This window comes from Ciconia boyciana, chromosome 3, assembly GCF_034638445.1.
Source record: "Ciconia boyciana chromosome 3, ASM3463844v1, whole genome shotgun sequence".
Taxonomy (NCBI): domain Eukaryota; kingdom Metazoa; phylum Chordata; class Aves; order Ciconiiformes; family Ciconiidae; genus Ciconia; species Ciconia boyciana.
Window position 1 is genome coordinate 34132394 of NC_132936.1, and position 26215 is coordinate 34158608.

At 41.8% G+C, this 26215-nt stretch overlaps 1 protein-coding gene across 2 annotated transcripts; it reads right to left on the reverse strand.

Annotated features, from left to right (window-relative positions):
- Positions 1 to 244: 244 nt before the first annotated feature.
- On the reverse strand, positions 245 to 17013 carry OGFRL1 (opioid growth factor receptor like 1). Of its 2 annotated transcripts, none has more exons than XM_072855273.1 (7): positions 16609 to 17013; positions 14603 to 14689; positions 13960 to 14038; positions 10694 to 10772; positions 10535 to 10601; positions 10247 to 10392; positions 245 to 8596 (listed from the first exon to the last, which is right to left on the reverse strand). In XM_072855273.1, the coding sequence occupies exons 1-7, from the start codon at positions 16873 to 16875 to the stop codon at positions 7837 to 7839; spliced, it is 1485 nt and encodes a 494-aa protein (XP_072711374.1). In that variant the 5' UTR covers positions 16876 to 17013; the 3' UTR covers positions 245 to 7836. The 2 variants fall into 2 exon arrangements, with proteins under 2 accessions (XP_072711374.1, XP_072711373.1); XM_072855272.1 differs by having other exon boundaries at positions 246 to 8596; positions 13960 to 14041.
- Positions 17014 to 26215: the final 9202 nt, after the last annotated feature.

Here is a 26215-nt window from a genome sequence, read left to right on the forward strand (position 1 = left end):
ATACTAGAGTTTTGACTACAATGTAATCCACCTCAGAAGATATGTGAAGCTAACGTTTAAAAAGCAGTGTCATTATATATCTTTATTTAGTGGCAAAATACTTTGGTAGATACTTTTGCTGCTTCTTTGGAGGATTATTTTTAAACTGCAGATACTCTCCAGTCACACTTACTGATTTAACTTTGAAGTGATAATACTTGGCCTGTTTGACGCCAGGGAGTGAAGATATTTAATACTTTGTCTTCTAGTTTATTACCCAGCCCAGACAAACAAAGCAAAATAAATCCATTAAAATGTAATTTTAAGAGTATTCCCAGGTTTTGTTAGCTAAATCACATTTTTGCAATTAACGTGATCGTTGTAAACATTTTAGGCCTTGCTCAAGATCATCTGCATATATAAAAATAAAATATTCTCGTCCCAATTTTATGGCACAGCTCTGTTAGAAAAATATTTCAGTGAAACAACAAAATCAAAACAAAACCTTGTGGTTTAACTCCCTAAACAACAGAGGTAGTTTGGATTTATTTCAGCTGTCTCCACCACCGCTCTGTGCATAATAAAAGTGCTTCCCAACTCTCCTCGCACAAAACGCAAGCGCTGTCATCTCGGTCCTTCCTTGCTGTGTGCTCTTCCCACTGACACAGGAGCGCGCTCTGCATGCCCCCCGTCACCCTGGCAGATGAAAAATTCCTAGATTTCAGCCCCCAAAAGAAAGCAAAGCAGGTGAATGTATGTCCGGAGATATATGCATGTATTTCCATCCACCACGGTGTTTTCATGGATGTGGGGACAGAGCAGTGAGCTCCTTTACTGACCCAAAGGCACCGACACACATGAAATGTCGCTGCGTTCCTAGGTGGGTGCCTGCCCCTTCGGCCTGGGAAGGCAGCAGGCACGGGGTGCTGGGCCCATCACCCCCTCGTTCCACCTCCTCCAGAAGCTGGTTTGTCTCCATTTAACTGGGGCCAGCTAGCTTTGGGTTACCAGTTTACGTTCTTACCCTTGTAATGAGCCCCAAGACAACTTTTCAGAAGCGGCTCTGGCACCCATGAGGGTCCATGCTCACACAGGAAGGATCTTTTTACTGAAGACATGCTCAAAGTCTGGAGTTGCTGGTACAACAGCCAGCAACATATTTAAGTGTCTCCATACAGGCCATGGCCCTTTAGTTGTGAAGTTTATACTCCAAGGGTAGAAGAGGGTAACTGCCTTGCAGCCAGTCTTTGCCAATGAGCAGATGAACCATCGCGATTGCCTCAGGGAGCTGCAACTGAATTTTCTGGGGAAACCAACACACTGACACATCGTGTTATTGCCTACCAGTTCAACCCCATCCCCGGGTGACCTGACAACATGAAAGTAAGTTAATATAGCCATGCTAACGCCAAGCTTTGTTTGAGATACGGACCACACATGAAGCCCTCCTTCTGCATAAGGAGCACCTGCTTCTCCTCGCTTTGAGAAGAAACGTGTGAGAATAAGAAGCCTTCTCCAAACCTGCTGGGCCCTTTATAGAGCTACATAAATCTGCAGTCCCACTATGTGAGTAACAGCTTACTACAAAACTGGGGAGAAAAGGAGTTGAAGCTATCCAATTCTACAGCTTCAGCACAGGATAAATACAACCAGCAGGTTAAATGTTTCCCTGGTAAGTTTAAGCAGCAGTAGCCAGTTGCTGGCACTGCTCTGGAGGGTTTCTGCCTGCACGATCATGATAGATATTTTACCCTGTAATGTTAACAGTGTTTTCACAGTATATATTTTTCTTAAGTTAAAAAACCCCCAAACTTTTAGTAAAGCTGACTCTGGGCCTTCCCTTGTTCCTCTGCTATCCATGGTGGTTTTGCCACTGACAACAAAAAAGCAGGACCAGAGCCTTTAATGCCCTACTTTTAAATGTTAATACATTTACAGACGACTATACAAACAAGCGCCAAACAGCAATTACACATTATTAGAGCTACACAATATTTGTACATGTTGCTAAAACAATGCTGCTAAATGAAGAAGCTTTATTAGCTTAGAGTTTTTGGCTGCTGTTATTAAAAATATATTTACCTGAAAGGAAATCCAAGTATTTCATTTTACAAACGATTTAAAATATAGCAGTAAGCAACATAAACTATTGCTTTTTATGTTTATACAATTGTTTTGGCATAACACTGCCATACAGTTACAGAATTATAAAATATATCTTTATAGTGCATTACAAATCCAGAAACTGGTTACCACTCCTACCACATACATATGGTATTGGTACTACCAAACATGCACAGCATTCTGTAATTAAACACTGCAAAGGAATACAGAGAAGAGAGCAGGACCATTCATAAAAACTGACATGTAGCTGTTTCATTTTGCAAGTAAAAATTGTTGGGTTTTGGATTTTTTCTTTTTACTGCACTTTTTTCTTAGAATACATTTTAACAAGGAAGTCTACGATATTTCCAAATTTTATCAGTGCAAAACGATACCTAATCATCTGTTGCTGAACTCAAACTGCATAAAGGGCAAACAACCATGGAACAGGTTAAAACACAGAAAAAAGAGCAACTAATGATTAGCAAACATGCTTCAGCAGATCCCAAAAATGTAAGTGCCATAACCTTTTTTACTGCAAAACAATAATTTTCACATAGTTAGCCACAGGAGTAAATACATTCAGTATATTTCACAATAAACTTTAGTTGATGAATGCGCCACTAGACTTGTAAGCGTGGTAGAATTAAAAAGTGCCAAGTTTCTAGGAAGTAAGAGACTTCTTTCAGAACAATTTGCCAATTCTCGCATTTGTTATTTTATAGCAAACAGCTTAATGCTTTTGAAAATAAAGGTGATTGTAAATGTAAAGCCACAGGAGGTCTCTATTTAATTGATCTCTATAGCTTTTGAACTATATTTTAGGAGTCCATTAGGTATGGCATGTATTAAATATATTCTTTAAAATAAACTCTTGCTTTCCCCAATGGTCTTAAGTAAGTATACTTAAGAACATGGGCCGTAAAAGGAACACAGCTTTCACAAAAAGAAATAGTTCACAGACAATACAGAGCACAGAGATATTAGAGAGACACAATTTACACTCCCCTTGGAGAACTGCATCTAAATACCTGTTAGTAGCGAATCTATGGTGTTGACCTGACATGAATAGAGGGCGGGTTGCCCATGCTTAGGCCTTTTTGACCCATCCTTCATTTTCAGGTTCCGATGGCCGTCAAAAACACTGTTTGGGCAGTTACTCCAATTGCAATTGGAACTGGGGACACGTATCAAAGTAAGTTACCAAAATGTGGAATGAAGAGTATGGTTCTCAGCAAACCCCAGATAGTATTTCCACCTTCTACATGATCACGTTACACCCATTTATGCTGGTGTCTCCAAATCCAGAGGTACCTCACTCAGGTGTGGGCTAGGAACAGGATTTGCCTTTGACTGATCTTGCTTTTATGCCGACAGGAAAAAAAAAAAGTCTGTTCTGCAGTTGGAATCTGACTTTTAATACTTCATACAAAAGGATTTATGTGTAAAAATGTATTCAGAAGGGACAAGTAAGATAATATTGTCATCAACATAGGACAAGTTTTCTGCCTAAGCAGACATCTTCTGCCTAAGGACAGAAACATAGGACATCTTCTGCCTAAGCAGGTATTTTATTAGAATCTGCCACGGCTTTTAAAAACTGACTTGAAGTGGATTACTGTTCATCTTACAGTGCTTTTAGTAACTGTGTTCAAATGCACTAGCAATTCTTGAATAAACAGATCCGAGACAAACAAGAGATTATTTTTTCCACACAAAACATAATTAAAACATGGAACTCACAGCCACAAGGGACTGTGGAGGCTGAAAGAAACTGTGAGTTCAAAAATGGAAAAATTCCTGGACAAAAATGGGCTCACCTTATCTGTTCTTTGTTTCACACCATCTGTTGGTGGCCACTGCTGGAGGCAGGATACAAGGCTAGAAACATCTTTGGTTCTGATCCACACTGGTAGCTCTTAGGACAATGTCCATCATTAGCATGATATTGTCACACTTTTATTAATGGCAAAACTTACTTCACATACTTCCATCTTATTCATAAATACAGCTTTTGTCAAGGAAATTCAATATGGTATGTTAGCTGTAAAACTATGGTGTAATAAGAGTTACATTTTCAATTAAACATATCTATCTTACGACAATTTGTGATCAGTACCATCAGGAAAAGAAAGGTGCAAAAAATAATTCAGTTAAACAGATATACATAAATTTTATTTAAAAACAAGCAAGAGCTGTTTTCCATTTAAATCTAGTAAATCTTCCTTGACTTACCTTATTGGATCATCCATCAAAATTATACAAAGCTTCTAAGGTCTGTAAACTTTCTGGTTATAGTACAGGTATATGCAACTGCAGATTATTAGTATTATCCTGGAATAATTCCAGGAGACTTACACTAGGTTACATGAAATATTAACTATGATTATACAAATACCTAATACATCAGACTGCTGCAGTCTTACAGCAGGAAACTGAGGAGCTGACCAAGCCAGGGAACAGCTCTCAAAGGCTTATTGCAAATATTTTTAGCATCCTTCAGGATCATGCCTTTAAATATGAGCAATATGGACACCAAGAGCTCAGTTCTGCTCCTAGATATGTGCACATGCATAACTGCTCTTCTTATCGGAATGGTCTGTGGTGCACACCTCACGTACCCAAGCTTTCAGTCTCTACGCCAACACAATACCAGGTACCGAGGCACAGCTACGTCCTGGACAGTAGGGCACAGAGCTGTAACTAATCTTAAAGTGCTGCATTTTTGCATTTGTACTATTGCCTTCACTTGCATGTGTGTACTCAGCAACATTTTGTCAAGTTGCGCATTCATATCCCCTCGTCATAGGATACTTAAAATCAAATTCACAGGTGTGTGCATATACACACTACTGCCACTTAACAGTACCAGAAGCTACTCAGATCTACGTATGAGGAAAGAACCCCTGTATGGGAGGTTCTGTTCAAATAATAAATGAATAGCTCAGATTCCAGTAAAACACTGTGCCAAAATGCATCATCATAGCAAGTACACAGAAATCCCTGATACTTAAGCGTATAGCAAGACAAAAACAAGTTTAACAGTGAGCAAATGTCTTTTCTTTGCACATCCTCAGTTTCTGAAGTGTTAAATAACTGAATGGTTATTTAACCATTCTGAATGGTTAAATAACTAAGTACTGGCATTTATGAGAATACAATCATTTCAGCATATATTGTACTGTAAACCTGAAAGCCAATACTTAGAAACTTCAAGCACGGGGTGCTTCTGTTTGCTCAGGCCATGATTCTGTAATGCAATGCATACAGTGCACCCACTTGATCCTCACACATCTCAATAGGATGCTACACTGTATGATTGCCCTGCAATGAATCCTTCTTTTAAGCACTTCCAAAATCAGAAGAAACAGCTCCTCCATGAAAAGAATGATAAACCATCACGTTTTACATAGAGCAGAATTTGTTAGTTAAATCTGAAGTGTCCCATGGGAGTAATTCTGTTGATAAAGCTGTAAGACAAAATATTACAGAGTGCAGGAGCCCACCTGACACAACCAACCTCACTTACCTAATCCCCCTAGTTCTTTTGTAGGCAATTGGTATGCCACTACTCTTCTCACTTCTATGAAAACTGATAGAAATATACTGAGTTGCAGATTTTAAAAAAAATAAATAAAAAAATTGCAGAGTTAATAAGGATATGAGTCCCAAAGTTCTTGACTGTATTTTCAGATACACTGGGCCCTTTCAGATACACTGACAGCCCTGCCAGATTAAAAGTACATTAAATACTTAAATATGAGTGGAGAACCAGCAAGCATGTACAGGTGAAAGCTGTGTCACATTAACAGAATACCGTACTGCAGAGAAATCTTTTGGATGCACATCCCGAGAGCTTTCTGGTTTAAAATTAGAGCAAGATTTCTCTTTTTTTTTTTTTGTTCAGTAGACAAAAGATCTCCTGAGGTCATCAATGTTCAATCAAATTACAGTATAAATACAATAACACCCCCAGCATCCCTTATTTCACTTGAACACTATGCATTTTTTTTAAAGTGTTTAACCTTAATACTAAAGTCCATAAATTGAAGGCTGTGTATAACTACCTACCTTATAATTATGTTCCTCATACACAGGGTATAAATTTTCCCTATGTCATTCAAGAAATAACTATGTAAAAACAACGCTATTAAGTTGGCATGGTTAGGCACTCAAGATTTAAAAAGTCACAGGCAGAACATAAAGCAGTCCTCCCTGTGTGCGTGCGTGGGGTCAGAGTCCTTAACTACACCGACCAATTTTATCTCAGCACTTCCTGTCCCCTTCTGCTCTGAAGGTCAGAGGCAAACGTGAACAAGGGGATCCTAGTTCAAGTCCAGATATTGTGGGAGGCTTCTCAGCACCTTTCCAGCTTTAAAGGGGCGGTGGCTGCGGGAGGAATTCTCTGGGGCATTTCTGCTCAGACAGACTTAATACCTCCTTGAGCGATCTGGGTTACCCTTAAAAAAATCCAGGTACATACATTCCTTTCCTTACAAGTCACCACAGCAGAAGGAGGGATACGTCTTCCTTCTTCCCTGCCTCTTTAGGATGGAAAGAGCCTAATCTTTGTCCATGGGTACCAAGATCTCTAACTGCCGCTCTATTTGATCCCAAGAAACAGTGCTACCTGGGGAAAGCAATGGATGATGCACTGCCATGATGGGAATTAGCGAAACAGAAAAATACAAGACATTTTGTCTATACTCTGAAACCCCTGAAGACTTTGTCATTTTGAGTTATAAGACTTGAATAAAGTCCTGTAGCACTCTGACACTCAAACTGTAGTCAGCCACTTGCCTCGTAACATTTCATCAAAAATACATTAAAGGCAGTGGATAATATATACACTTTTAAATAGAAAATACATACATGATTGATGATTAAGCAGTGCTTTGTGGTGAAGACACTGTCCAGAGGCTTTCCAGGTGCTGAACCCAGCTGGGGGAGTTGTTTTATTACAGCTGATCAACAGAGAGCTTTCACACTGAGCCCAAATCTGAGTGATCAAAGAGATCCCTCCCTGCAAATTAGTAGTAGTAACAAATGAGTCAAGAGAAGAGAGAACTTAACAGGGACTAAAAGAAGTCTAAAGTGCAACTTCCCTTGTACCCAAAAGCTGTGGATACAGTTTCATTGTAAGTTAAACTTTTATTCAATGTACAATGATACCTAGCTGCATAGGACATTTTGATATCTGTTACTAAGTGTCTCCAACAAGGATGCTCATCTAAGGTAAAAGATGCTGTGCAAATACTGCCGTTAAGCATGAACGTAGCTCCTAAAAAAATATCCACTAGGGAAAAAACTGTGCTCTCGAAATAATTTCTAGTCATTTCACAAAAGGAAATCAACACTTAAAACCTATTAAAAGAAACTTAAAAATTCTGATGTTCCAAGGCTTTCTAGTAAGTTGCGCTTTTGGTTTTGTTTTTTTTTTAAAAATACTGGATGAATTTAATGGCAAAAAAGTAGATAAGCTTTTCTATGCAGTCTGTCTGGAAAAGATAATTAATTCCTTAGCTTTGAATATACATGATTGTTTTAAAGAGCCACACCTGGTTGACTGCTGATAAACTGAGGTTGAAAAAAATAAAATTCATTAACCTAACAGAAGCCTAATCTGATGCATTCCAGTAAGCATAGTCTCATGAACATTTTATACTACACTAGACGGAAATTTCACCCAAAATGAAGAAGCAATGAATAATTTGCTTCATTCAATATGAAACATAATGATTTTTAACCTCAGACTCATGATTTGAGCTCATCCTTGTTTTTTGTGGTGGTCCCCCCTGAAAGCATATCCTTATCAAGGTTATCTTGTAGATCTGCTGATGTGTTATTTGAAGAATTCTCAGTGTCACATAAATCTTTCTCTATAGTGCCTGGGTGATTTCCACAGTCATTGTTCAGATTTTCATCATCTTTTTTTGAATGAAAAGCATCCTCCTTTCTGTCTGAATTACCATTAATTTCTTCCGATTTTGAAAGCTGGCCGGTATCAGTATCGCTGTTCTTTTCACTGTTGTTCTGCCTAACAGCATCACAGTTCATTTCTTGTTTATCCTGGTCATTTTCTTCCCCATTTTTTGTGAGTTCTACCTTTCTTTCTTCAGTTGTTTTACCAGCTGAGCTTCCACTTGCTGATGTATTCTTAGGCTCTTTTGGTTTCTTATGCTTAGAAATATAATTATTGTGAATAGAAATTGGAGATGCTGGCTTTTTATTTGTTTTGCTTCCCTCCGTCTTCTGTTTTCTTGGGGGTCCCCAGATAAAATGCTCTGAGGGCGTATAATGTTGCTGGGCAAATCTCAGGAGCTTCCTCCTTTCTCTTCGGTCTCTAATAGTATACACAAAATATTCTAGAGCACTTTGCTTAATGTTGGGAATGGTATCTTCCACAAGAGCTTCATGGAGAATAAATTTTACCAGGGGAGATTTGAAACTCTCATATCCAAGCTCGCCAAGACTTTTCAGAATTCGAGTGATTCTCAAGTAGTTGTGTTGAGACCTTTGGAAGAAAAGGGTGAAAAAATTCCATTGAATCAGAAAAAAAACCCACCACCTTACAGATACAGAACTGGAACTGCAATTCCTCACTCCTTTTTGTCACTCCAGGTGTGTACTTCAGGCTTCCTGTATTTAATTTCTCACAGCTGCTGAAGCTTGCTAGCACCTCCTTTGCTAGGATGTTGTGAGTGAAAATTAGTGTCTGTAAAATGCACTGAGGCAACAGGCTGAAAAAAAATAAAATCAAAGTGTGTTCTGATTTTGATTCCTTCTGCTGTATGTATTCTTTCTGAGAAGAAAACCCAGTCACTTCATAAAATATGGGGTTTGTAGTGTATTGCAGTAATACCGCTACAGAACAGGATTCACGGCACTTCACTTAAGCTATTTAGAAGCTGGGTCTCCAGTCTAGACTGGTGACCTGCATTGCTGATACAGTCAGTGCTGGGAGAAAAACAGGCACCTCTGGAGAGCAAGCCCCACTGTCATAAGAAGTGTTTAAGATAAATGGAATGAACTATCTTCTGGAAGTGCTTGTGAAGAGCTCTTTCCCTCATAAAGCACACCTAACTAAACAGTAAAACTTAAATGCCTAAATTTTAGATGGCTAAAAAGAGATGGTAAAAAGAGTCAAAAGTAAAAAGTAAAGAGTCAAAAGTAAAAAGAGATGGTAAAAAGAGATGGTAAAAAGAGGTTTTAGATGGTAAAAAGAGTCACAATTCCTGACTTAAAACTGTGTAGCTACTCACTGGTGAGAATATAGGAATTACAGTGTAAAAATGTGCAGTGAGTAACATTTGGCTTCCTGAAACCCTGTTTTATCTGTGGCCTGAGTCTGAGCCAACACCCATATTGGCTCATATAATATTAAAGTAAAATTTGTAACAAATTATTCCCATTATTCACCCAAACTTATCCATCAGCAATTCTACCTACAAGCTTTCATTTGGACGGGAGAACAAAATATTGCAAGAAAACAATCTTCAGCTCTAAGGTCAGAGGTATTAGGAAAGCGAACACAAGATTTGAAAAGAGATTTTGATACAATTAATCCGCATGGGACAAAATTCAGTGCAAACTTACGCTCCACATGATGCCGATGAAAAGCGACATGCAATTTGCTGAAAGTTGGGCTAAAGTTTGACTTAATGTGTGTCTAAACCCCTCCAGTTAAGCACTGCAATTAAAAAGTGTTAAATACATAATATTTCATGTTTTGAGGAGGGAGGGAAATCTTGTTATTTAGCTTCCATACAGGTGTGGAGAATTTTTTTTTTCCTCAAAAAGAAATGTGAATACAAAGATAAGCCACTCGTTCTTCCCAACTGAGAGCAGCACTTTGGGATCAGGTGAAAATGCGTTCAGCAGCATGACAAACAAATTAATTTGGAACTGTGATCTTCTTCAGCACCATCTGAAGTTGTATTTTCAGGGAATGCAATGATGTCAGTTAGACTGGTAATGGGTGAGAAGCACGATCAAAAAAAGGGGAAGGAGGAACGTACACACACAGACACAAACCAGGCATTGACTATTTCTTTTTCTCTTTTTCCTGGCAATCTTTGGAAAATAGATCTTCCCTTTCTCTAGAAAACAAAAGGCTAAAGAGATTCTATGGCAATTCTAGAGTGGAGTGCATGTCATTACTTACTCATTCAAATGTTGAAATCTTTCTTGCCAGTTAGCAGCTCGTGCTACGTTTCCAGTTTTATCAATTAGTTTTATTCCAAAAAATTCCAACATCATTTTGTAAGCCAAAAGGAATCTTCTAATTGCTTCTTTTGTTTTCTTGAATTCCTAACAAACAAAGAATATGTCCAAAACTTTAAGTGGCACTAAAGCTAGTACTTCTGCATTATATAAAACAACTGTACATAAAAAAAAGCAGTTATGTATCAAAATTAATGTGATGGCTTGTATTGAGCTCAATTTGTATTACCTCAATTTCATATGTAGTTAATTCTTTAGCATAGAAGTTCAGACCTTGTTCCCTCAGTGGGAAAAGCCTGTTAAAAGAAAAAGCACATTACGGTTCACAGTATATGAACACTTAATCAAATTAATGCTTTGAAACAGAAATAGGTAATAAGTGACCAACCACTGTATGTAAGTGTGGTTATGTTCCAGTTTTTCGTAGTCTCCTTTCCATTTATTTAGGACTTCTTCAATATAAACCCCTGCATAAAAATAATTTGAAAACTGTTAGGTAGCCATCAAAACCAGCATTCAGCTACATAAAGTACATGCTGTGTTCACATAATGATAGAATAAATAGTTTAATTCTCTTTCAGATACTATGTGAAATAAGGTCTATTACAGCCATAAATAAATTCCATTTAATTTAAAATTAATTTAGTTACTAAAACTTAATTAAAAATAAGAGATTTATCTAATTTCAATATAAACAAAACCAACTGACTTATACTGAGTTACTTACCAGCGGAAGGTATGTGACAATAACCTCTGTAAAATATACTTCCCCCAAAGTTCTCATGTCCTAGATCCCTTTATCACACTGACTGGTTAACTGACTGGTTAACAAACCACTTACATAAAATATTGCATCATGAATCACCTGTCATTGCTTTAACATGACAAAACTCTGCATATATATCTATATATATAGATATCTCATCTTAGTAGAACAAAGCCTTAACTCTTTAAGAAATCTCCCATTCCAGGAATCTCTCCAGCTGCAAATAACATCACAATTGGGAAATCTTTCTCAATTAGCTGTGGCCAAGAGTCTTGCTGCCATTGCTATGAGTTTGACCTTGGGTTCTCAGGTCATGCTCAACAAATGAGAATTGCAGCTTTTAGTGGTCTCAAAACAATTGTGGAGTTCAGTCAGTTCCTCTTGGAAAGACACAGTGATAGAAAAAGGGGACAAAGTACATGTGAAAGGAAATTAATCATTCTTCACACTGAAACTGTGCTCATGAAATTCAGTCATGGGTCAGGGCACTTTTCCAGGCACTGCACAAACGCACAAAGTACATAAAAGGATGTTCCTTGTTCCAAAACCTGTACTGTCTCTTTTCATGAATGAATGCTCAGTGTTAGCCTGTTTCTACTCTGAAACCGGCAACAGTTTTACCACTGCCACACGGCCTCTCCCAAAGTCAAATAGCATAGGAGTGGCCTAAAAAGCCCAAAGCCCCACTTAGATAGTCTCCTATTATACATTTGAGATCTCTCTCTCCCCCCGCTTAGTGAAAATTTCCACTTGGGTCTCAATGACAAAGGAGAACTCATTTGGCACTTTTCTTCAAGAAATGGAGAAAGCAGCCAAAGAGCCTGGTAAGAACATGGGGTTTCAGTGCAAGCAAGGCTGGAAAAGGACCTTGCAAAGAGGACCTCCCACCATCACTGTACTGTATCCAACCTACATTTCAAGTATTGGGAAACTTGCTGCTCAATTCCAGGGCAGAGAGACATAGAGCCCAGCGCTGAGTCAGAACCATAAGCTAAATCTGTAGGTCATGGAATTAAACTTCAGATCTAGTATTGCACTACAAATGTCTTTTTTTAATAACATTCCCCGGTAGTTCAGTCCCTAACATGGTAGCTTAGACTCCCTCTGACCACTCTCACAGATCCACAGACTTAGGTCAAGGTGGTGGCTACTCTTTCCCATTCTCAATAAAAACTTCTACATAACCAGAGCTCACAGCCATCAATACTTCAGCCTCCATGGCCTATCAACTACCTTTGACACTACCAACTGTGGTTTTCTCATAAAATATTAAGAGAAGTTTTATTCTTTACAAATTTTAGGAGGGAAGCCCTCCTCTAGCTTTCATGACTATCTCTTCTAGTGGCTAATCCTCTTGAATTGCTCCTTCATTTTGCAGTTTAAAGGATCCCCCCTCTCCCCTCCCCCAACCTTTTCTGGCTTTCAGTTTCAGGTTCACCTGGTCCTCAGGTTCACATGGACCTCAGTACCCTTCTCTTTCTTTCTGTATCTGTTCTCTGTGTAATGTCTCCTGAATTTGCTACCTCTGTACTGGTAATTCACAGATCTAACTATTCTTCCAGTCAAGCTAAAAACAGTCTTCAGCATCTGCCTGTCGATATCAAGATAAAGCTCAAGATTATTAAAACAAAGGTCTTATCTTTCTTTCACATAGCCTGGCCTGTCTTCTCACTTGCTGAAGATATTATCACTATCTTGCCTATAAACAGCTCTCATCTTCAACCTTCCTATATGTACATCTTTACATTCTTCTATATAACATTCCTTCCCGTCCAGCTTCCTATCAGAACTTTGATGTTTTGCATCTCAACATCCTCTTTCCTGACCTTGAAAAGTGCCCTCTTGTCACGCTTATATCTACCCTGAATGCTGCTGGTAAGATCATGTTTCTGGACTGCGGCTTTTTTTTATTGCCTCTTTTTTTTTTGCTTTGCATTCTGCCATTGTGAAGCCCTTTTCTGTAACATCAGACAAAAACTATACGCTTTCACTTCCAAAGCCTTTCGTGACCTGTCCCTTCTACCTTATCAGAACCCATTTGTTGCTATGAGAATGATCCTGCGACAGGATCCTGCCTCAATGGCAGCCTCCACATATTTCCTCCCAAGCTGCTCTCATGCTGAGAGGATCTTTCTACAAACATCTTCAAAGGAACCTCCTCATCATTCTTTTAAAACTCTCAAAAGCTTATTTTTGGCCTGCAAAATTTTTTTTGCCAATGGCTAAGCTCTCATGTGCCAAGAGTCCTATCTACTATTCTAACCAAGACTGTTTTATTGCCTCCTTCTGCTTCCCCATTTGTCTGCTACCTTCTTGTCTCTCATACTTTGCTTGCAAACTCTCTAGAGCAGGGTTTGTCATCTTTCAGCTCATCCTGTGTTTGTGCAGAACCTTGCATATGAGGTTCCTGCTCTACTACCAGAACCACTAGGAACTTTGAGAAATGATTTTATTATTGTTGTTATAATAATCACACGAGGTAGTTAAAACACATTCTTTTTCCCTTACACAGCGCTAGGAATAACACCCATATCCTGCCACTCCCATTCAAGCAGCAAGAGTTTGTGCAGCATAGTGGAGCAACTTTATCTTTCTTTAATAAAAGGTAGTGCTACTACTGTTAAGTAGTAGTTACAAACAACGCCCCGTACTACATCACGCTGGAAATGCATGAGAAAACCTCCCTAGAGGGAAAGCTAACTCTGGTTTAAGCATAACCTGCTCCCATGTTATCAACATGTTACTCCAACATGGGAGGTTCAAGTCGTACAATATATAACTATACACCTTTAATTTGTCAGCACCGCAATTATCACTACAGTTTCACTTTGTTACTATTATTAGTGAGCATTCTTTTGTTATCACTATTATTGCCACAGATTACTCACCATCTGGTTTAAAAGGGATTTTATTTTTGTAAAAGCGGAGATTGCACAAGTCATTTTGATATCGAAGATCTTTAAAGTTCTGCTAAAAGAAAGGAAATAGGACATTATCAGCCTACAAAAACCTATCAAGAGTATCCAGAAAGTGACATTGTGCTCTCTGAATAACTTGAGGACAAAAAAATTTCAGAGTTTTGTGAAAACTGGAAGTCACTTAGCATTACTCATGCACTTAAAGACTCAGTTTAAGGATCTGCAAGTTCCTTCTGGCTGGTACGTCCTCCTACTGAGGCAGAGGTTAGAGGAGCAAGCATAGCAGCACCTTGACTTTGGTCTCAAGGAATTTCCAAGACACAAATAATAGTAAGTCCAAACTCTATCATCTACCGTCTTCAATGTTCAAGGCACAAGCCCTTTCCTGGGCTCCTTCCACTGTTCCCAGGCTTACACATCTCATGTATACCTGGGATGAAAAGACGTTGCACTAGTTTCCCTCCTCTCCCACTGGCACATGTTGGGCCTCTCCATCAGCTTTTTGATTCTTCTCATTTCTCATATTTATTAGGCACCATAAAGGTTTAGGAATGTTTGGGTTGTGTGCTGTCTTCTACTAAAAAGGCAATTTAAAACCATAAAATGTTCTTACTGGATACTGGTGTCGGTACTTGTATAAATCTCTTGCTGCGTAGAAGCTTCTCTTTGGCTTGGCTGTCAGCTCAGTTCCATCACCACTCTGAAACAGTTAGAAAGTAGATAATAACCATACACAAACACTAAATAGCAAATTTGTGTAATATTAAAATAATTATTTTTCATGATGGATTTTCAGCAATGTAAACATACAGAAGTGCATGTATTTGCCTACTATTTGGTCAAACACTGAAAATCTCCCTGCTGAATACTTAACACCACACATTTTAAACTTAAATTAAAAAATAAAATAAAATACAAAAGTAAGACTATGAAATGTCCTTCCAATTAGATTGAATTTGATTTAAATCAACAGGTTGATTTTTATTTCCAAATGCAAGACTTCAAAGTAACCTAGCAAGTGCTAGCATAAGATGAAATAAGTAACTGAACATGAAAATGCAGAGACACTGCTCATTTTGAACAGGAAGTCATACTATTTGCAAAGACTATTTGTCATGTGTACATTGACTTAATTGTGATCATTGCATCCTGTGGAAGAAAATGAATAATTGTGGACAAGCCAAATTGCAGTTCTAACACCTTCTTGAACCATTTTCTATTATTTGTTTCTAAGAACTTAAATTTAAAGCCTAGTAAGAACAACCACTAAACCCCAAAACAAAAACCTGCTTAGAGAGAATACACGTGTATGAGAACTTGTACTGGCCCCCAGCCGTTCGGAAGCTGTGACCTGGAACAACCAGAGCCCACCAAGGTCAATGGAAATAACTCCACTGACTTCAGAGAACACTTGAAAAAGCTGCATGCATTGAAGAAAAACAGAAAATGAAGCATCAGTGTACAGAGACTTCAACTTGCTACCAACAACTTTATTTTCCTTGCAATTTCTTTATAACCATACTGCAGCAGAGAGTTTTGTATTCTTCAGTCTCGGAAAATGAGTCTCGACGCTAAAACCAAAGGCCAAATGAGAAAAAAAAAATTCATTCCACTCCTTGCAATAAACATGTAATAGCTTAAAGTCACGCCTAAAAAGGGAAGTCCCCTGTGACCGCACTGGGCATTTGCAAGACCAGCTTTGACCGTACCTACAGGCAAACCGCGCTTACTTGAACAAGCAGCACCCCTCGACGCTCAGTTATCGGGCATGAGTGTCACCGTGTATCAAGCAGAAAAGGGAAAAACGCTTATGCTTATTTAACTTTGCACAGTTTCTGAACGAAATATAAACATAATACATCTAACGGGGTAAAAGAAGACCCAGCTGGTCCTCCCTGCATTCGTCTCTAACTCCAATAAAATTACTGGCGAAGCAACCCCTTATTTCTTCAGGGTCGGCATTTTTAACGGTTCCTAAAAGACAGAAACTTGCTCTGAAAATTCCTCACTCGGACCCGCCGAGGAGTCACAAATCCGTTGCCACGTATGATCCAATATTCAGATTTTTAACCCGCTTAAGAGGCCGAGTTCAAGGCTACATTTAATTTAAAGCAGAACCTTCTCTAGAAACAGCAGCGGCGGGACTGCCAACGACTTCAAGGCCTCAATTTTCTCCCAAGAGCGGGCTACCATAACGGTGGGGGGGAGAAATCAGCTCATTTCTACTTCAGATGAAGCGCGAGTTTAGGGCCAGCCACCGCCGCGCTGTGTGCGAGGGAAGGTCCCCGCGCCGCGCTGCCTCAGCCGCCGGCAGCCGCCCGGGCCGAGCCGGGCCCCTGCTCCGGCCCGCGAGTGCCGCAGAGCGGGGAGGGCGGGAGGGAGCGGGGCTGCCCCGGCACAGCCCGGGGCTCGGCTCGGCTCCGCCCGTTCTCCGGCGCCGGGGCAGCGCCGGGAGCGCCCGGCCCGGCGCCGCACGGCGCAGACGCCAGCGCCAAGCGCCGGCCGTCCCCGCCGCCCCGCGCCCTGCCTCCCCCGCCCCGCCGCGGCCGCTCCTCCCGGCCCGCCGCGGCACGGCCGGCGGGCAGGGCGAGGCGGGGGCGCGCCCGGCGCTGGCGGTACCTGCTCGGGGCCGGTGGCGTCCGCCTCTGCCCGCTCCCCTTCCTCCGGCGGGGACGGGGGCGGCGGGGGCTCCTGGGGCCGGCAGTCTGCGGCGGGCAGTTCGACCGGCTCTTCCCCGCCCCCCGCGGCGGTGCACACCCCCTCCTGCCGCCGCGGCTCCCCGCCGGGATCCGCCGCCCCGGGCTCCGAGTCGGTCTCCCAGGTGGAGTCGCAGTCCTCCACCGTGGTGGGCTCCTTGAAGCTGACCCCGCTCAGCAGGCTGCCCATCGGGCAGGGCACGGCAGGGCCGGGCCCGCCGCCGCCGCGCCGCCCGGAGGCCGCAGAGGCCGAGGGCTGGGAGCGGCCGCGGGCTGCCTACGGCTGCGGCATGGCGGGGCGGGGCGGCGGCGGCGGCGGCGGCCGGGGCTGCTCCCCCGCCCGGCCCCAGCCCACGGACACGCGCAGGGCGGAGCTGGAGGCTCCGGGATTTCCACAGGAGACACGCACGCACGCCCCATCCCCCGCCCGCCCCACGCCGCCCGGTGCGGCCAGCCCTGGCGGCGGGCACCGGCGGTACCGGGCCGCCGGCACCGCGGAGACGTGCGGGGCGTCCCAGCGCCGCCCGCCGCCGCCCCGGGCGGCGCTCGCCCGGCCGCGGGGCCCCAGGGCCGCCGGGGGACGGTGCCGCGGGGCTGGGGGGGCCCTGGGGAAACCCGCGCTCCGCAGGGAGATGGCGGAAATCTCCCCTCCGAGGAGGTGCACCCCGAGGGGATTTCTCCTCTTGGAGGAGAGCTCGGTGCCCCCCAGCAGGCCACGAGAAAAGCGAGCGGGTGCGGATGTTTATCGGGAAGAGTGGGGATGGCAGCTGCCCCAGAGCAGTGGTCTGTGAGGGAGATGCTTATTTGGTGACAGAAGCAGCTGCCTTACCAGCAGTGTGCAAACACGGGTTGTCCACTGGACAGAGGAAGGGTTGCGGTGAGGTGGACCTTCAGGAATATACGGGTGCCGGAGGAGACGGGAACGGAGGGGGCAATAGTGTGGTAACCAGCCAGTTTCGGCTGCTCCTAAGACCCCTGAGAGTTTGGGGATAAAACTGACATGACATTCAAGGATGGATTTGGCAGGGGCAGCGGCAGCGTATTTTGTATTTGGCTAGAGCATGCCTTTTGGACAGAAACACTGCCTGTAGTGAAGACCTGATGAGCTGAAGGCTTAGCATGTTGTTCCAGCGTTTGCTCTCACCCTCATGATTAAAAATGTGTTCTTCGTTTCTAACCAGAGTTGTCAGGCTTCAGTTCACACTCACAGATTTCTGCCTTTTCCTTAAAGACAGTTCTGTGGTGTCCAGTATATTGACTGCTCCTAAAGATGTGCACTACCATCAAGTGACCTCAGTCCTCTTCTTGGTAAACCAAACAGGTTGAGCTTCTTCAGCCTCTTGCCGTAAATTACCTTCCCCAGTCCCTCACTCATTTTTGTGCCTTTTTTTCTGCTGCTGCTTCAATGTTTTATCATCCTCTTCAAGTGCAGGTACCAACATTAACTGGATGTCAGGATCATCAGTGTAGAGACGGTATCATCTATATATTCGTGTTTCCCAATCCACTCTCTAGAAACTGAAAGATCATTTTACTCAAGGTGCCACAGCTTCGTGTTTAGACGCATTCATATCACTCCTACACATAATCCTCCTTCAGGTTTATCTGAAGTGTATGAGCTGTACACACTGATACCAAGGACAGGAAATTACTGGGAATACCCTGGTTGTCAGGCCTCATTTCAGGCAAGCTTGTTTGCACTTGCAGCTCTCTAGATGCAGCCACAGCTGCATGGCTGAGCTATGAGCCTGTCCTACGGCTCGGTCTGCCTCAGGTGCCCATGCCTCTGCTTTCCCCCACCATCACCTGCCTTGGCCAAGACAGTTCTCCTCCTCCTCTGCCCTTCATGGAGATTAATGAGGCCCGTTCAAGCCTTTCCAGCTCCCCATAGTCACCATCACGCCAGCTGCTGCCCTCCTCAGGACCCAGCTACTCCCACTCAGTCCAAGATCAAACCTGGTGGTCCCAGCCAAGACCCCTACCCCAACATTCGGCCCAACCCCCTGCTTCTATCTGAGCCCCAGTACTGGAGGTGGTCTCCGTTCCACAATAATCACAGAATCACAGAATCGTATAGGTTGGAAAAGACCTTTAAGATCATCGAGTCCAACTGTAAACCTAACACTGCCAAGACCACCCCTATACCATGTCCATAAGCACCTCATCCAAATGTCTATTAAATACCTCCAGGGATGGTGACTCAACCACTTCCCTGGGCAGCCTGTTCCAATGCTTGATAACCCTTTCAGTGAAGTAAAATTTCCTAATATCCAGTCTAAACCTCCCCTGGTGCAACTTGAGGCCATTTCCTCTTGTCCTATGGCTTGTTACTTGGGAGAAGAGACTCACACCCACCTTGCTACAACCTCCTTTCAGGTAGTTGTAAAGAGCAGTAAGGTCTCCCCTGAGCCTCCTTTTCTCCAGGCTAAACAACCCCAGTTCCCTCAGCCGCTCCTCATAAGACTTGTGCTCTAGACCCTTCACCAGCTTCGTTGCCCTTCTTTGGACACATGATGGGACAACCTAATGGGACAACAGGATGATCTTACACAAGTTGGTCAACCTTGCCCCCTCTTCTAGTGTTGGAAATGGTCATTTAGGGATACTTACTGAAGGATTTAAGAACAGGACATTTACTTTACAGTCTTTACCCTGACATATGTTCCCAGGTTATGAAAAATCAAAGCTTTAAGAAACCTCCAGAGCAACTGGAGGTTGCATCTGAGTCTTCATTTCAATAGCCACCAATGGACCTGTTTCTATACTGTTTACATATACTTTTGACCTCAATTACATAGTGAGACAGTGTTATACAGTTTAAATAAATCTAGTATATATGTTAGAATATAAAATATTATTATGATTTGTGTGAAATGATTCATATGATCTCATTATGAAATCATTCATATGATTTCATATGATGCTGATTAGTTCTTCTTTATGAGAAACAGAGTATGATTGCTCGCTGTTTGCCTCCATGCTATTCACAATTTTATAGACCTCTGTCACTTCAATACCTATTGTTTTTCTTCCAAGATGCAAGGTCCTACCCTATTCAGTCTTATCTAGCTTGAAAGCCATCGTATTCCTCTCGTCATCCTTGTGACCTTTTCCTGTAGGTTTTTGAGCTCTACTGGAACTTTTTTGAAATATGATATCCAGGAAGGCATGTAGCATACAGGAAGGTTCAACCTCATTCTTGCCAGTGGACAGTGTTTTAATATGGAATAAAAAGTCCCCATCAAGAAGGCACAAGCCAGGTTAGAAGAGGGCAAGCAGTAAGGCTGGATGCTAGAGCGGCAGTTGGGGGAACATAATCTTTTATAAAAGTCATGCTTATGTCTCACATTTTTAGAGAGTTCCCTCTTTGGCCTTATTTGGAGGAAAGACAGATTTGTTTCCTGCTTCCACAATATCTCCTGTCACGCTCTTGGCATAGTTTGAAGGAACTGACTTAAGAAACTCTGATGTCTGGAATCTGTTTGTCTTGACTACCTGCTGACTAGCTACTTCTATTGACCGACATCAACTGGTCCCAGTGCAGACCATCTCTGCTTCCTCTCCCCTGCTTTTGTCAATGCTCCCTCACATTAACTGTGTTTATACTAGGGACAGCAGAGCCTCAAAAGCATGCCTTGTGCATGCATCAAAAATCAGGTGAAGGTTTTGATGATACTTAGTTTGCATGGCAATTAATCCCACAAACTAAAGATCTTCCTGCAAGAAAGCTCTGTCTCTTGTGCAAATAACCACACCTGATTATAGAAAGCTCAGTGCTACCTGAAGAGCAAAGCTATCAGCCAAATCTCATCACAGAGCTTTAGGAGGATTTTTAAAGGATCTGGATGTCAGACCACTGATAAGAACTAGAAGTCAAATTAATTGGCTTGGTATTGCTATGGGAAGCCAGTGCCAAGAGCAGAAGACTGCTTTGACTTACTTACAGTATTTCATGCTGCTGAGGTGATGTGATGGAGTTTCCTGAAGTACTGGGATGTATTTTTGGAGTTTCCTGAGGGTCGATAACTAGGTATACTATATTGCTTGCAATCTACACAAGAAGTGACAGAAATGAGGCTGGCTGAAGCCTAATCGAGTGGTGGTGGATTGACAGGGTGGTGCAGGTTTTCCTAGCCGACCAGAAATGTTGTAAGGCGTTATTCACTGCTATAAAGGAGCTTATTATCAGCAGGTAGGCTAGAAGAACTCTCAAATTAGAAACGGAATTGACTGATTGTTGGTATGGCACTTCTTTAAAAAAAGGCAGTGGCACCAATGATGCAAGCCTTCAAAATGTTTAAAATACCCATCCAAATAATTTCAGTTTTAGCTGGACTCAGCTCTCATGCAACTGATTTTCAGCCTTTAGCTTATCATTGGACAGTGGCTAGTTTGTAAGTGAGTTTGCTCAGGAAAGGAAAATTGAACAGCTCTTATGTAGATCGACATCCAGCAAGAATCGCTAGTTAGACAGCGATGGGGCAGCAGTTTATGCCTATTGAGACTTGGCTGCACTGTTATGCAGCGGAATGAGGAACGAAGGGTTCCTTCCCTGAAAGAGTCGTCTGCTATTTTTATCATGTTACTCGCGACCATCTCTCAGCTGCCCAGAAGGACGTGGGTTTGACTTTTTGAGATAAGCCTACTCTAAGCTTTGGTTGTGGTGGGGCAGATCTGCACTTTGTCAGGTGTGTGCATTTTTTCCGTGAACAATGTCTTCTTTCACAGTTGCAGCTTATTGCTGGTTCTGGTTGTGAACTGGAGGCAGTCAGGATTCATAAAGAGGCTCCAGCACCTTACATAGCTTCTTAGAGCAGTATTTGAGAGCTTGAACAGATCCCCATAAAACATATCTTAATAAAAAAATTAAATCATTAATTTCAGTTATCTCACAGACATAATTGGTAGTCATTTTTGAGAAGGTGGTGAATTTTTGGCACTTGACTTCACTGAAATATTCCAGTACAACAGAAGATGAGTAAGTGCTAAAGCCAGGAGGACCTGTTTTGATCAAATAGTCTGACTTCCGCATAACACAGGCCAGAGGAGTTCTTACCCTACCCATTTCTGAAGGATGACAGAAGACCTAGGGAAATGCAGACCACTATCACATCAAATACTGACTTTCATAAAGCTGATGAAAAAACATAAGCATTTGACTTCTGGTTGTATACTTTTCTATACATTTTAAACAGCACAGATTAGTGAAAAAAATTTTTTTCTTTCATGAGGACATGGTTTTATAAGGACTTCAAAATGGATACCGCATCACTTTCTGGAAGCTAATGCTGCATATGTATCACTGTGATAACTGTAAAATTTTATTAAAAAATAAATATGAGGTAATTGTGATATTTCATCATTATCTTGGGAGGATGTTTTGAATAGGATACCAGAGAGGTCACTTAACTGTGGAGAGTCTTACCAACCTAATATTAAGATGATATAAAGCTGGGAGGGATTATGCATCCTTAGAGGATATGAACAGACTACAAAACCACTTTGATAAATGGCAGAAGAGGGCAAAATAAATAACGTTGGTAAAATGAAATTTAGTCGAGGTAATGTAAAATGATTCATAGTGGATACTTAAACATACAAAGGTAGATTTTAGAAATGCAGAAAGGCAGCAATACAACAGAAATATCTGTGAGCTACAATATTACTGTAACATACATTTGGACAACGGTCTGAATATATTTGGACACCAACATATATTTGGGCAAGGGTACAGAGTCAGACAGGTATGACAATGGTTTGTATGCAATAGCTGTAGCTGACTGGTATTTTAATGGGGTTTATTACCCTGGCTTATTTTTGAAAGGAACTGGGCATTCTCAATGAATATCTGACTATGGTGAATTTTAATTCTCTTCTTTAGTTCAGTAAAGCCCCAGATTGCTAAATGCCAAGCCTGATGTAGTATCTATAGAAGGCGAATCTAATTTATAAAGTTCTCCATAATTTTCCTCTAGTGAACGTCCTTGGAAATGATTAACTAACTGGAAACTCAGAAGTCAGGTTGTGTATTTGTGTAAATTTGTTTCTATTGAAATCTGAAATTAATTTTCAGAGAAGAAAAGACTTCACATAGATCATGCTAGACATTACAGATCAGTGTATTAAGCTCACTAAAGTCAGTGGAAGCTCTTCCCTTTTTTGCTGGGTTATGATTATACAACCCTGAAGACCTTAACTAAAGCCCTGTTTATTGGAGTGTCTTGTACTAGGGCTCTGTAAAAGGTCATAGCCAAGGTAAGCCCAAAACAAATGAATAAAAGAATGTATTACCTTAAGACGATCTGTCTAGGTGGTCAGAGAAGTAGTCTCAGTCTAGTCCTTAAGCCTCTAAGATTCTGCTTAGTTTCTTCCTAGCCTAGCCTTTCAAACACGGCATAAGACTGCAGCCTGTTCCTTGAGAGGAAATTAATCCAATTATAGGATGCAACATGGTCTAAATGAGCTGCTGTGTGGCAACCCCTGATTTATAGCTAGGGTCCTACATCAACCTTGCGATGGACTGAAACCAGCTGCCTGGGTTAGCATGCTCAGCTTTCCTGCAGTGGGGCTTGACTACAGTGCGTCAGCAGGTCAGCTGCCTGCCACTGATAAGAAATTATATTTGCATAGGCTAACTATGCCTATATATGTGACTGGTTGGTTGGCTGAATCACTTTGAAAGCTGCATGGACTGTATTGACTAGAGCTCCATTTCTCTAATGGATGCTTACACCCCTAGTTAGCTTGTAGACATACAGCTATGTGTAAAGAACTAAATTTAGCTGTTTTATTACAAACTCGATCCTGCCCCTAATCTCCCTAAGCATCCATATTTCTGTTGGGAAGGTGTACTACAGACTGTCTTTGCCATTGGATGTGTAAATGGACATTTCTGATCTGCCAGCACACGGTATCTCCTGTCTCGAACTTCCAGAATTCCTAAACCAGGCAATTTCTGCCTGTGCCAGATATACGACCTGACTTATCAGTGTACTCAGAGTAGGCCCAAACCCCCCAAAACTGTGTGATTGTCTTCTCTGGGACATTAACCAGAGACACAGACTGACATCCTTTTTGAGCCTGAGCAGGCTTCTCATTTGGGGGATTTATATGCCCTGAGGCATCTAGCATATAGATGCCTAGGCCTGAGCTAATCACACAACACTCCTTGTGTAGTTAATGGAGAAAAACGGGCACCTCCAGAAGATGATCCACATCATCCTAAGACAGGCATTTTAAATATGTAGGCTAAATCACTAAAGAGTTGTTTGTATCTACTCATTATAAAGGAAGCCAAGGTCTAGCCAAAATGATTTAGACATCAGACTTTCAAATTGAAAAAAGTAGATGACATGAGCCAGTCCCACACTCTGAAGGTTTTCTGAAGCTATTGAATTTTGAATAGAATACCCAACTTCCTATAGAACAGGAGAGGGAACCCAGCCGAACCTGACCTTTCCCTGACATGAGGAATATCTGTAATCAGGTCATACCACATAATACATTTCCAGTGAGAGACTGAGAACACCCTTGTTTCAGAGTATCTGTTGCCAGGTATGCAGAACTCAAATCTCCTTAGGAAGAGACAGGGCTTTAACCTTCCTGCCACATCCTATTGAATTTCTTATGCATAAGATCACAAAGGTAAGGAGACTAACAAGAAAGCTGCCTCCTCCTTGGTCTTTGAATGAATAGCCAGTCTTTGGCTCTATGACCAACAGAGAAGTATGAAAGGGTAGAAGGAGATCATAGCATCATACAACCCTGATATGTCATTATACTGTGCTTTATTTCCTCACCTAAACACAGCAGAAGTTGTGCAGAGCCCCTTCCCCATCCATAACAAGGAGGCAATAACAAATCCTGTTCTGTTTGGGTTAAAGGGCCTGACTTTAAGGCGACATAAAGCTGGGGCATCCCCTGGGAGTGCAGCCCAGCAGTACAGCCATCACAAACTTGGCCCACCTCTGCCAGCTGAAAGAGAAGCATGCACAAGCAGTAATACTTCAATTCGATTAGGCTAGGAGCTCATGCTGTCCATGTAAAAGATATTGCCAGTAAATCATTATTTCAAGACCACAGACTATACTTGTTCTTTCTTAACTGAGTTTTTGTATGTGACTGTGTGCATTTATGTAGTCGGGATGGTGCAGCATAGCTATTTCAAAGATCTAATTAACGTCAAGATTGATGTGACTCATGGGACTCGTAGGATCCCTATAAGTAAAAAAAGTCCATGTTAAATGATATGCATTTGTGCAGTTCTGTAGTTTGCTTTTGGGCAGATGATTGTGGATTTCATACAGTTCATCAAGGATGATTTGAAAATGCCTAAAATCATTGATCTCTAACTCCTCAGCAGTTAGTTCCAGTTGGAGGCTGGCACAAGGCCAAATAACACAAGTGGGACAACTGCAGGCTGTGACTCTGCCACCACCTGCTTTTCATCCTTTTCCATATCATGCTTTGTATGTAATCTGTAGAAAACCTATATAAATGCATAAACTGGGGAAGAAGTTCATCAGGGAAGCCATTTTTAATTAGGTCACTGATGCTCCACAGGGCTTTTAGCTTGTGATTAAGACAAACATGCATAGACTGATATATAAAAGCAAGCAAACACACACAACCAGAAACAGAAACCACCAACAATACTGGCTTTCATTTACTTATCACAAGCCCAGCAATTTTTACAACCATTTAGGCTAGTTTACTTAGTTAAACTATGCAGCACAGCATTAAAACACAGGTCCAGCTCCCCAGCTGCACTGGGGCAGAGTTGTCTTCTGCATCAGCCCTGCCTGTTACTCTTTGATTGCACCCCAGAGTGACCCAAACTCTGGATGACTTCAGGGTGGGCAGGCTGGAGGGAGAAGACTGCACAGCCGAATAATTCAACTACTTTGGAGTGATGAGGAGCAATAAATGGCCCACAGTTTGTGACACGAACCTGATTTGAGATAGGACTGAAGCATGTTATACTTCGCATAATGTGAGCTTCAGAGAAAACTCTGTAAGCAGTTTGTGCACACAGGTTCTGGGATGAAAGGAGTGATTTTTTTTATCTTACTTGTTGCCCCTGTAATATTCCCTATCACAGGCTTCCTTAGATCACCACAGGACAGCCTCATCATAATGCTATTGTGTTCTTTTATTCTGAAGAAAACATGTTAGTAGAGCCTGTAAAAACCTCTCTGCCTTTATCTCCACGGTGCCACCAATACATTAAGTGTACTTGCAATCTTGATAGAGCATGCAAGATGGTAAGTTTAAAGAGATGAAATTCTGCTTCTAATGACACTGGAGAGCTAACAAGGTATAGGGAAGATCTTTTCCTGATATGGAGAATCTGAGTTACATGTGAACAAATAATGGTAACAAATGTTCACTTTAGGAATCTGATGCAGTGACCAAAATTATCTGAACACAGTGAGCATCTGCAGTATTCCAGAATTAGCCCGTTTCATTTTGTAACATGCCATGTTACAGTGTGAAGCCACCTAGCAGCTGGAGTACAGGCAGCCTTTGAT